Below are 12,710 nucleotides of genomic sequence, written 5' to 3'. Positions count from 1 at the left end.
ATTAAGAAATATGACCTTCATCTGTGGCTGGATGCTCAGTGGTTAGAGGTCTTTGGGGTCGGAGGATGATGAGTTTGCAGGCTTATTAGAGCACATTGCCCAGACTTTAGGCACAGCGTACCCCCTGTCTCCACACATGCACAATCTCCCCCATTATCAACATTCTGCACTAGAGTGGTACATTTGCTATAATCGATGAACCTACACTGACACATCGTCACCCAAAGCCCATAGTTCACATTAGGGTCCACTCTTGGTGGGCAAAAGTAGGTTTATAGTTGTGAGTATGTGAAACACAGTGTTTATTCTTGTAGTATTATTTATTAATTATTATATTAGTTTCCATACGAACAATTATAATCCTACTTTTGCTCATCTCTGTACATTCTGTGGATTTGAAAAAATGTGTAATGACATATATCTACCATTGTAGTATGCAAAATAATTTCACTGCCCTAAGAATCCTCTGTGCTCTGCCTAGTCATCCCTTTCTCCCCCAATCCTTGGCAACTACTGATCATTTTACTAACTCCATAGTTTTGTGTTTTCCAGAATCTCATATAATTGAAATAATCTAATGTGTAGCATTTTCAGATTGGGTTGTTCCACTGTTTGGTCGATTTGCATATTAGGGTTTTATTATATAGGATGAGCACTGTCATAGGAACATACACACATTCATTAAAGAAATGGATAAATAAGCAAGCAAACACTAATGGAATTAACCTAAGCATACTGTATTATTACCTATTTTTATTAAATTGAAAAAATCATAGACACATTCTTGTGTCAAAAGTACAATAGGTAATTTTAATGGGTATAATATTTCACTGCTTGAATTAGCACAATTTAAAGAATATCTTATTGGTGAGGAAGTAGAGTCTCTTTAGTTTCTTAATATTGTAAACAAGTATTAATGCTTACTGTGTTATAATTATGTGAACAAAGAAATAATTTAAAATCCAGGTAGATACAAGCATAATTATCTTACCTAATATTTAGCTTCTCTGAATGCTCCATTCTGAAGTTTAATTGATGATGCAATGGTGAAGAATAGCAGCAGGTTCACCAAATTGGGTGTGACTCTGTTAGTAATTTGGATTCTATGATAATCATGTTCCTGGATGATCTACCTGATAGAACATTGTGGAACCTGAGTTGATATGAAGGCACATACTTCATCGAAGGGCAAATATTTTTTGTTGGTTCTGTACTTATTTTAAGGGAATATAGGAGCTGTCAAACTTTGTATGAATAAAGTACTCATTTTGTCAATCATTTTAACCACTTAAGAAAAAGGGAAAGTAAGTAGAAAATTAGAGCAAAGATGACTGATGAGTAATAATGTGGTTGTCTGAATGTCTGATGTATTGCCTCTCATAAGGGCCATTTAAAAGATGAATTTAGTGCTGCTCTGTGTCTAAGTTATTATGGCTTCATGCTTTTGAACTATAATAGTTTAGCTAATTTAACTTTGGGAGGAAATTGAATGACCAGAACAATGACAATTTAATATTTATATCAATCAAAGGAAAAACAAACAAACAAATGAAAACCACATATTTTTCTGTCTTAATTGAAATATGATAGTCTGATAAATATGATCACAGAATGTTCTTTCTGTATCATTGTTTTTCAGATGTAAAAATGTGCACTTGTTTTACTTTGAAAGATGAGCAGCTGACCATTTTTCCCCCAATTCCAGCAGCATCTTATTTTGCACATAATCTGCTTTCTGTATCATTGTTTTTCAGATGTAAAAATGTGCATTGTTTTACTTTGAGAGATGAGTAGCTGACCATTTTTTTCCAATTCCAGCAGCATCTTATTTTGCACATAATCTACTGTTTCATTAATGAAAATCAGAAGCAGCTTGGAGTATTTTGTGCATAATTAATTATCTTGGCAAGAAGATTTATGAATGTAATTTTTTTCAATTGCTCCAATCAGGCATAAGTGAGACAAACAGATAAATTAAAAATAAGTTATTCATAGTCTCTTTGTATAAGACAATGTCAAGGACATTGAGGAATAGCAAGTAAGACATGAGGGCAGATCATCTGTTTTTACCCTCAGATCACATATACTTATGAGATACATTTCTTTGTAGAGGAAAGAGAGAAATAGAGTTAATATTTGCAAAGTTTTATACCACATATATAATAATTATGTAACCATATGTAATCATACTCATTTTTTTAAAAAAATATTTTTATTGATTTGAGAGAGAGAGAGAGAGAGAGAGAGAAAGAGAGAGAACATCAATGATGAGAGAGAATCATTGATTGGTTGCCTCCTTCACACCCCCCACCAGGGATCGAGTCCACAACCCAGGCATGTGCCCTTGACCGGAATTGAATCTAGGACCCTTCAGTAACCAGGCCAATACTCTATCCACTGAGCCAAAACCAGCCAGGGCCATATTCGTTTTTAATAGGCAATTAAAATGATATCAGGCTCAGGGCACCAGTCTGGTACCTGGTGGGCTGCTATAAAACTTTGCACACACACACTTTATATGATACTACGAGAGAGAGAGAGAAACATCAATGATGAGAGAGGATCATTGATCGGCTGCCTCCTGCACACCCCCCACTGGTGATCGAGCGCACAACCCAGGCATGTGCCCTTGACCAGAATTGAACCCAGGACCCTTCAGTCCCCAGGCCAACGCTCTATCCACTGAGCCAAAACAAGCCAGGGCCATATTCGTTTTTATTAGACAATTAAAATGATATCAGGCTCAGGGCACCAGTCTGGTACCTGGTGGGCTGCTATAAAACTTTGCACACACACACACACACACACTTTATATGATACTACATTCTAACTAGGAGTTAGAGCTTGGATGATCGACCAGCTTCAATTGATATGAAATAATATAAAAGTGCCTAGTGTAGTGAATAGCACATAGTAAGAGTTTAAAACAAAATTTTTCTTTGAATGTAACTTTCTAACATTGGCTGGCATATCAAATAATGAATTATCCTGGTGATACTGGTATTCAATAATTCAGCCCAATAACACTCATAGGTTAAAATTTATCACAAAATTTTATTTTAGCACCTAATCTCTCTAGAATTCACTCTAAGCACATCAGAGTAAATGCAAAGTGTCTTAAGGTGTTTGTAGGAGAAACATGGGATTTTGAAAACAATAGAAACACCTCCTGAGCCAAATGTTGCTAACCCAGCTTCAATTGATATGAAATAATATAAAAGTGCCTAATGTAGTGACTAGCATATAGTAAGAGTTTAAAACAAAATCTTTCTTTGAATGTAGCTTTCTAATATTGGCTGGCATATCAAATAATGAATTATCCTGGTGATACTGGTATTCAGTAGTTCAGCCCAATAACATACATGACTTTCAAACGCTTATAGGTTAAAATTTATCACAAAATTTTATTTTAGCACCTAAACTGTCTCTAGAATTCACTCTAAGGCACATTAGAGTAAATGCAAAGTATCTTGAGGTGTTTGTAGGAGAAACATCGTGATTTTGAAAACAATAGAAACACCTCCTAAGTCAAATGCATGCTAACCACCATTTATTTCAATGACACTACATATCATAGGTCCTAAAGGAGGTAGTCTGGTGCAGGTGGCATGGCTAGCAATCCCAGCTTTCACATTTACTGGCTATGTGATTTGGACAAGTTAGTTGGCCTCTGTGCCTCATGTTCCTTTTCTGTAAACTGGAAATAATAATAATAGCTATCTATAGATTTGTTGTGAACATAAACAACATTATATATGTAAAACTGCTTAAAGCACAGCTTAGCATACAGCAAGCACTCAGTAAGTGTTCAAATAGCAATCCCAGCTTTCACATTTACTGGCTATGTGATTTGGACAAGTTAGTTGGCCTCTGTGCCTCATGTTCCTTTTCTGTAAACTAGAAATAATAATAATAGCTATCTATAGATTTGTTGTGAACATAAACAACATTATATATGTAAAACTGCTTAAAGCACAGCTTAGCATACAGCAAGCACTCAATAAGTGTTCACCATCTCACTCCATGTCGGTGGTCACTCTCTGAGCTTTACCAGATAATCACCAGCACATAAAACCCTACATATTCACTGGATCCCACACCAATTCTCTAAATTACTAGATAATCTTTCTAAAATGTTATCATGTGAATGGTAAATAAGTGCCATTTCATGGCTTGGTATCCAGCTGAGTTTATTCAAAAAAGGTCAACTTTATCTGTATGATAAAGTTAAAAATTTATTTTCCTCTCCCTAACTTTCTCCGCTCTTTAGCTATTTCTTTACCTAATTTATTCTTATTATAGTTGTTTACATTTTCCTTAAGCTTAGTTTATCACTTCTATATACAGTATCATTCAATTGGATTGATGGCTTAATAGCACTTTAATTAGGCACAATTATTTAAGCCCCCACATCAGTTGGTAAGAGGGCTGGGCGAGCTGCACCATAACTAGATTACATTCTCAGCAGTGATAGGACCGATAACAAAGCTGTGTGCTCTCCGGGAAAAGCTCTGCCTTACTTTGACCTCACATCCTTCCACTGTATGACAGTCAGTTGCTGCTACTCCAGCTGTCTGCTCCGCCCTGGGGCTGCCTGTGTATCTTCTTCCACACTCTGAGCTCCTTTCCTTTCCTGCCCCTGGTGCTGGAGGTTGTTGGCTTTTATTTTTTCTTCAATACTGCTGCCATCGCAAACTGGCCGGGGAGAGGGACTCATTCCTTCCTCTACCCCCATCCTTCAGTCCCCAAAGACAAGCAAAAGGGCCCTATTAATTTTAATGCTTTTTGTAGGGAGACTCATAAGCAAATACAATAAATGGCACACTCTGGAAGGATTAAAACATCCTTTATAATTCAGCAGTTATTTATCCTATCAATATGATAGTTTCTAACTCTCATTTCCCCCCAACAACCAGGGTTTAGGTCAAAGCTTCAGTATGCAATGTATTAGGCTACATAAACAAGGAATTGGGGAGGTTATATGCAAATATCAAGCTTTGGTCCTACTTCTAAGTAGTCCTGTAAGTTAGTCTCTCTCTCTTCTCTCTCTCCCTCTGAATATAAATGGCTGCCCATCACCCAAGGTACATCCCAAAGTTATACTGGGAAAACCATGCCTTACATATCTTTGGCAGAGATGCATGTAGCCACTAGACTGGTCTGTTTCTTTTATTGAAAAAAAAAGAAGAGGACTTTTTTCCCACTGCTGGGAGCATTCCCAGCAATGAGTCAAAGGTAATGCTAGAAATAAAATTTAGGTCCAGAGATGTCCACTGTACTGATTTTATTCATAGGACTAAATAGCTTTCCACCATCGAGTAGTTGGAAGTAAAGAGCCTACCTAAACACAAACAAGAGTTGAAAGCAATCTTGGAAAGGGAAGTCCTTAGTGCCAAGTTTCTTATAATATAAATGTTGGAAGAGGAATGATATGTTAACACAAGTCAGAATAATTAAATACATGAAATTATGATTCCAGACAGGGAGATAGATGATCTGTAAAGCTGTTTACAAAATAACAAATTTTGCCTATGACAAATAATATAATATATTAGCTTTCCTGATACCCATCAACAGAGAATACTGGGATTCGATAATTTGCTAAGGAATACTGATATCTTCCCGTTGACGTCAGTAATTCATGGAAGGCTTCCAAATTCCACAGAAGAAAATTGTCCTCCTGGAATCTCTGAGATAGAGTCCAAAATAACAAGCCAATAATGAGATCAGTCTCAGAATGCATCTAAAAAAACCCAATCCACATTTTGGCACTGATTCTTTTCTCCTCTGCTTCCAAATCCTCAGGTACAAACATCAGTGACATGGCTTTAATGCTTCCTAATACTTTACCACCTAATGAAACAAATGAATGCCTGAAGTCTGGTTATGGCCTAGTTAAATACAGAGTGCATTTGACTAGATCGTCTGATGCAAAATAATGGAAATTGGTTTCCCTACAGTAAATAAGAAAAAGAGCGATGGGAGCTAATATTGTTTTAACGCTAACATGCCTTCAAAATCAAAGTAAACATTAGACCTGTCACCTGAGGCCTTCAACTATAGCTGAAAACACCTCTGTCTATGTGTGCATTTTTGGTAATTGGAAGAGAAACTATCAAAAAGTCTTGGGTTACAGAAGATAAGTAACTGATCCCCTTGCCCTCATTATCAGTTTTTTGTTTGTTTTGTGTCTCTAATAATAACTGATTCTTTGGCAGGAACTGTTGGAACTGTCCTGCACATGGAAAAGAAAATGAAACTAATTTGAAAGAGATTTTCATCTTCCCTTAAGCATTTCTGTTAGGGTGGTTTGAATTGTTTATTGCTAGCTTACCTCCTGCAGCACAGTTTTAACGATCAAAAATAAGGTCTGATCTCAGATTGTAGAACAAATGGCAGAGAAAGGGACTATGATGCTTTATTCAGTCTGATGCATCGCTTTGGGTTGCAGCAGATGTTTACCTTCTTGCCACTTGAGTCATTTATCCTTGATCATCAGACAATACTTTCTATGTGTTTCGTGTGTTCCCCATGTTTTAGTTCTGTCTTTAACACGTATCATTTTGGAACATGAATTCTCAGTTTGTGCTTGTTGTCTCTTTTGCTTACAGCTGGCGTCTTCCTCTGAGGCACCCCTTCTCTCTAATGCACTGTGTCCATTGAGCCCCGTGGTTGTGCACAGGACCTATTTCCGTGTTAGAATTAGAGTTTATAAATATATTGTTGCATTTTGGTTTTTGTCTTAGGAACATTCATAAACTAACCTGTTAAGAACCATTTCTCTTCTCTGGAACCCTTTGGTTCTCCATACATTCTGACTGTGGCATTTCTGTCTTCAACCGTGGGACTTTCTTCTTATTAGTTGTGTAACTTAACTGAATTGCCTGTATGTGTCTCAGTTTCCTCATCTATTGCAAAAGTAAATATCTTCACCATAGGAGGGGTACAAAGGTTGGATAAGGTCACTTGTAACCTGCCTAGAGTAGTACCTGACATCTCTCTGTGAAAGTAGGGTTCATTTATTTTACTTTCTTTATTCTTATCTCCCAGCTACGGGGTCAGTGTGGGGATGGGTTATTCAACAAGCAAAGACTAGTCTTTCTGGCCCAAAGCTACCTTCAGTAGTGCTCACTTCCAACCTTCACATTCTGGTACATTCCTACATCAATCCTCCTTCATGAATCTTCAGTTCTTGCAAAAAATGCTTATGTCTCATCTAATAAATTTTTTTTTAAAAAGGTGGGAGAAGCCTCTTTGGTACTCCTGCTTTCCTTAAAGCTATCACCTGATCCTTCTTTTACTTAGCCAATAAACTTCTTTGAAAGAGTCATTAGCTGAACTTCAGTACCCCTACCCAGTGGTCCATACATGCTTACTAACCAATGCTTCATCCCACTATTTTCCTGATTTCACTATTTTAAATAGCCTCTAATTAAAACTCAGTCATTAGATCTACAAATAAGGATATTTTCAAAATCCTTGAGTTGTAGAACCATCTGATAAAAATCTAATGCAAGCCATGTATGTGATTTTATTTATTTATTTATCTATATATCAATTTATCTTTAAATCCTTACCTGAGGATATGGTTTTTTTTTAATTGATTTTTTTTATAGTGAGAGGAAGAGAGAGAGAGATAGAGAGAGAGAGAGAGAGAGAGAGAGAGAGAGAGAGAGAGGGAGAGAGAGAGAGAGAGGGAGAGAGAGAGAGAAACATTGATGTGAAAGAGAAACATCAGCTGCCTCCTATACATGCCCAACCAGGGATCAAACCCTCAACCTACGTATGTGCCCTTACTGGGAATATAACTCGCATTCCTTTGGTGTACGGGACGATGCTCCAACCAACTGAGCCACCTGGCCAGGGCCACATAAGTGATTTTAAAAGTTGTAGTAGCCAGGCCCTAGCAAGTTTGGCTCAGTGGAGGGAGCATCAGCCTGCAGACTGAAGGGTAGCAGGTTCAGTTCCAGTTAAGGGCACATACTTCGGTTGCATGCTCCATCCCTGGCCCCAGTCGGGGTGCATGCAGGAGGCAACCAATTGATGTATCTCTCTCACATAGATGTTTCTCTCTCTCCCTTCCACTGTCTCTAAAAATCAATGGGAAAATATCCTCGGGTAAGGATTAACAACAACAAAAAAAGTTGTAGTAGCCACATTAAAAAAGTGAAAAAGAAACATTAAAAAGTTTAAAAGCCTCATAAAAAAGCAAAAAGCAATAATATATTGTGTTTAATCCAACATATCCAAAATAGTATTTCAACATTTAATCAATATGAATATTCTTAATGATGTATGTTAATTAATTTTTAAAACTATGACTATGAAATCTGCTGTGTATTTTATACTTAGAGTACATTTCAATTTGGATTTGTCACATTCCAAGCACTCAATAGCGATATGTGCTTATTGGCTACCGCATAGGACAGTGCAGGTCTACACCATTTGACTGAGTTTTTCTGGCACCCTCTTTAATATCCAAGATCGCTCTTGGTTTTCATTGAACACCTCTGATTGCTTCTTCTTTGCATCTTTGCTGATTTTCCTTTCCTTTCTCTCTGTCTTCTTCATCCTCAGATAGGTGGTCCCCTTCCCCTGTAAAAAAGATCTGCCCCATTCCTTCTCTACCTTAGTTCTACCTGCTCTGGGCACTGAGGATCTAGAATGCCATGTCAAATCAGTGCAATGACCATGAACATAACACTTACATCAAGCTGAAAGGTGGGAACTGGAGAGAGAGGAAAAATGTTCTTTCTTCCCCCTTACACTATCATTCCCTTGAGCTGATTTGCAGTGCATACTCTGGATGCTTTTTGTTCTTTTCTTTCCACCAAACCTTGGCTCATGTTTTTATCCTTTGCAGGGACCATGTTCTATAGAATGTCCTGATGCATCACTTACTGTACTTACCACTCAGCAGCTGATATAATTTACACCCTTAGAAAAAGTGCTCTTGGAATATCTGTGCAGCTGTCTGCAATGGGTACGCACAGGGCACAATGACTGACTTATGGGGTGGCAGAATATTATGGTTGACAAGCTCTTAGTTATTTAGGGTGTTGTGCTTTTACAAGAAGAACTCTGAGAGCCTGTTCTGCATGCGTCCCGTGGCACACATAGTAAATCTAATCTAAGAGGCTGAACATGTGTGTGAATGCCTCACTGAGCTGTAACACCCACACAGCGAACTACTTAATTCTGAGTTTTATGCCAACTTGTTTTTATACGTCTCTCCCCAGAGTGCATTCAGTAGTAAAAATGTGTAGATCTAGAGAGTCAGTTTGCTTCATCAGGCAGGTATGTGATCAGGATATATGGAATATCACCACAGACCTTTAACTGCATTCTCTTGTAGGGAACAGTATTGCCATACAGGAATAGTATGCTTTGGGGATTGAAATAGTATTTGCCAAATGTAGGGATGAGGTCAGTAGATACCTTTTAAAAATCAAACAACTCATTCCTTTCCTGCTTTCATCGCCACTGACATGTGCTAGATGACAAGTCTTTGACTCACAAAATTAAATAGGTTTACTGAGGTTTCAGGCTTCTCACCTGTTTTTAGAGATTAACAAACACCTGTTTGTACCCACTTTTATTCACTCAGATTCTATATTAACTTTCTCTATTGAAGCATTCTTGAGATTTCAGAGTTCCTCTCCCCTGAGCTAAGAATAAATAAAACTTACTCCCAATACCTAATAAATTAAATGATCTCTGAAAGCTGGTTATAGTCATGATTCATTTTTCTTTGATGAAACCCTTAAATCATTGTTCTAGTTGTGTTTTTATATGGGCTCACTGCATCTTTTGTGAGAAATTATTTGTATAAAATTAAATAAATGAATAAATGTTATAGCTCTTGATAAAGTACTCTGTGTGTTCTAATGTGCACACTATACATACTATCTATTTCTAACTGGGATACCAGAAAGACAGACTATCTTCAGATAGTTGTAATACATAAACATTACATTTAGATATGGGGACTGACTAATGTTTGTATTATAAACAGCTTACCAAATATTATGAAGAAAATGAGGTGCATTTCACATGAAAACTGCTACAGTATCACCATTATTCTTTTCTTTGCATTGGTGGCAGCCTAAAATGATGGCTAACAAAGATTTCCAATTAGAAGGAAGCCAGAGAAGCCCTCTTACCCCATATTTTACTGCCTATTCCATGCTGAGAAATGCCAGGCATTAGTATAGACCCTTTGATTTCATAACCAGCTTTGTGGTATCAGCCCTGTAATGGTAATGGAATGTTCTATTCTAGATAACCACTAACTCAACTTCTGTGGTGTGTGTGTGTGTGTGTGTGTGTGTGTGTGTGTGTGTGTGTCTACATATTGTGTGGAGCTCCATGACTAACCTAGTTTTCTCCTTGGCCACCTGCTTCAAACATTTGTCCATATTATAGGAGGTCAAATAAATCCTGAGGCTGTTGTAGACAAGACAGCCTAGGCCAGTGGTTGGCAAACTGTGGCTCGCAAGCCACATGCGGCTCTTTGGCCCCTTGAGTGTGGCTCTTCCACAAAATACCACGTGCAGGTGTGCATGTACAGTGCGACTGAAACTTCGTGGCCCATGCGCAGAAGTTGGTATTTTGTGGAAGAGCCACACTCAAGGGGCCAAAGAGCCACATGTGGCTCTCGAGCCGCAGTTTGCCGACCACTGGCTAGGCTAGAGGAAAGCATAGTGTAGTATCCACCATTTTGAATGGACTGTCAGGATTAATTTTTCAGGTTTGAAGTAATTCCCCCTCATACCCATGATTATAAGACTTTAGTGTAGCCAAGGATGGCAGCAGGGCATGGTGGAAAGAGCATGGACTTTGAAATAATGAAAGCTTGGGGACGAATCCTGGTTCTGTCACTTACTATGTGGCCCTGGATAAGCTGCTTAAGCTCTCCTCATCTCTAAAATAATGATATCATACTTGTTATAGAGTTGTTGAGGGAAATAGAGGTGATGCCCCCAAAGCAACTAGCAAACTGTCTAGCATGTAGTGGGCTCTTAGGAATCAGTAGCAATGATGTGATCATGCAACCACACTGTATAGGATTTAAGAGTAAAAATCCAAGTCTCTTTCTTTTCATTTGGATAAAGAATCTGCAGCCAGATACTTCATGTCATCAGTTCAATGTCAACTTAGGTCATCATTTAAAAATGTACTACTTCTTTCAAGTCCTTTGCTATTTGTTGTTTTAACAGTGTAAGGTATGTATTGTAAATCAAATGTAATTGAATCTGAGTCATGCCCCATTTATAATGTCAACAGAATTTTAATAATTTCTTCATTTATTTTCAGAACAAAAATTTCCAGCAACTGCACCAAACAATATTTTTGCATTGTCTTTTTATAGTAGAAATATAATTCTACATATGCTGTTATGCTGTTAATTACCTTCGTGTGGGTCTATGTAACTGTGTTCAGATTCACATTCTTATCCAGGAAAGGAATTTATATTCTGGAACCATGCATGATTCAGAGACTGCGTGGGAATCTATTTTGGTTCTTCTTTGTTAGGAGATTTTGAATACGTACTTGTCTTCATGCTATGTAATCTGAACTGATATATTATTTTCATGCTTTTCAGGGATTACTTTATTTTTTCTCTGAAGCATGTAGAGGTTGAGTGAAGAAAACATAAAAACTCCACCATAATTATTTAATACATGAGATGAGTTTATCCAAAGAGAAATTGATGTAGCTTATGTTTTGAAAGGTTAAGGAAATATTTCTTAATTTTCACTCAGTATTCTAACCATTCGAAAATTTATCTCTGTTGCTTTTTACTTAGGTTACTTGTTGGTTTCAGAAAACCATAAGAGATTTACGGGAACAAAGTCTCGGTTCATCACTTTCAGATAATGAGGAGCTAATCCGTAAGCACGAGGAACTAAAAATAAAAGCAAAGGTAAGAGACACATTAAAAAATAATTGAAACATGCAGGTAATTTAGAGAGGCACTAAACACTCTCTTTGAATAACCCACTATCTACATAGGAAAGATTCTGATAGCATTAGCTAATACCACTGCCCACTGCCTGTTCTTCTGGAATAATAATGAACAAAACAACAGCTTCTACAGCAAAACTATCTTTTTAAAATAATTACTGTGTCAGACACTGCATTAAGTGTAAGAGATGCATTATCTAAATTATTGCCAACCCCCTAAGGAGTAGGTATTATTTTTTCTCATTTTACAGATCAAAATAAACTAAAAGCAGAGGCTTACAGAAGCAAGGTAACTTTACTAGTGTAATATATCTTGTCAGTAGCAGAGTTGGAATTTGATTTCAGGTCTTACCTAACTCCACTCTACTGTGCCAGCTTTCTAAAAAAAATGTTTTTCTACACTGAGGTCTCAGTATGATTTCCAGATATAGTTTACTTGCTGTTTCCATTTATATTTCCCCAATCCCTTAATTTGCTTCACATTTTTTGGTTTTGCACAAATTAATGGCTACCAGCTGGGCAACCACTTGCAGGTGTTCGAATGTGCAAAATGGAACCATGAAGTGCTGAGGCAAGAGGGGCAGAACAGCTACATAACAGTACTCCCTCTGCATTGTCTTGTTTGGAAATGGACTCCTGTGTACATGTGGGGTTTATAAATACTTCCCAGAGTTCTTTCCAGGTGCTCCATTTTGATCTGCAAGAAAACAAAAGTCTATCTGTAGTAGATTGAGTGGGAACGG

General features: G+C 37.4%; 1 protein-coding gene across 2 annotated transcripts in view; it reads left to right on the top strand.

Moving 5' to 3' along the window:
* The window catches only part of CCDC141 (coiled-coil domain containing 141), a 164,082-nt gene that overhangs the window by 39,936 nt on the left and 111,436 nt on the right, over positions 1-12,710 (top strand). For both annotated transcript variants that reach the window (XM_005857641.2, XM_014546421.1), the window contains exon 6: positions 11,810-11,926. In XM_005857641.2, coding sequence (XP_005857703.1) covers positions 11,810-11,926 — 117 coding nt within the window. The remainder of the gene's footprint in view (positions 1-11,809; positions 11,927-12,710) is intronic.

This window comes from Myotis brandtii, unplaced genomic scaffold (genome assembly GCF_000412655.1).
Source record: "Myotis brandtii unplaced genomic scaffold, ASM41265v1 scaffold112, whole genome shotgun sequence".
Taxonomy (NCBI): domain Eukaryota; kingdom Metazoa; phylum Chordata; class Mammalia; order Chiroptera; family Vespertilionidae; genus Myotis; species Myotis brandtii.
Note: the sequence above shows the minus strand (reverse complement) of the source record. Positions and strands in the feature narration are given on the sequence as shown.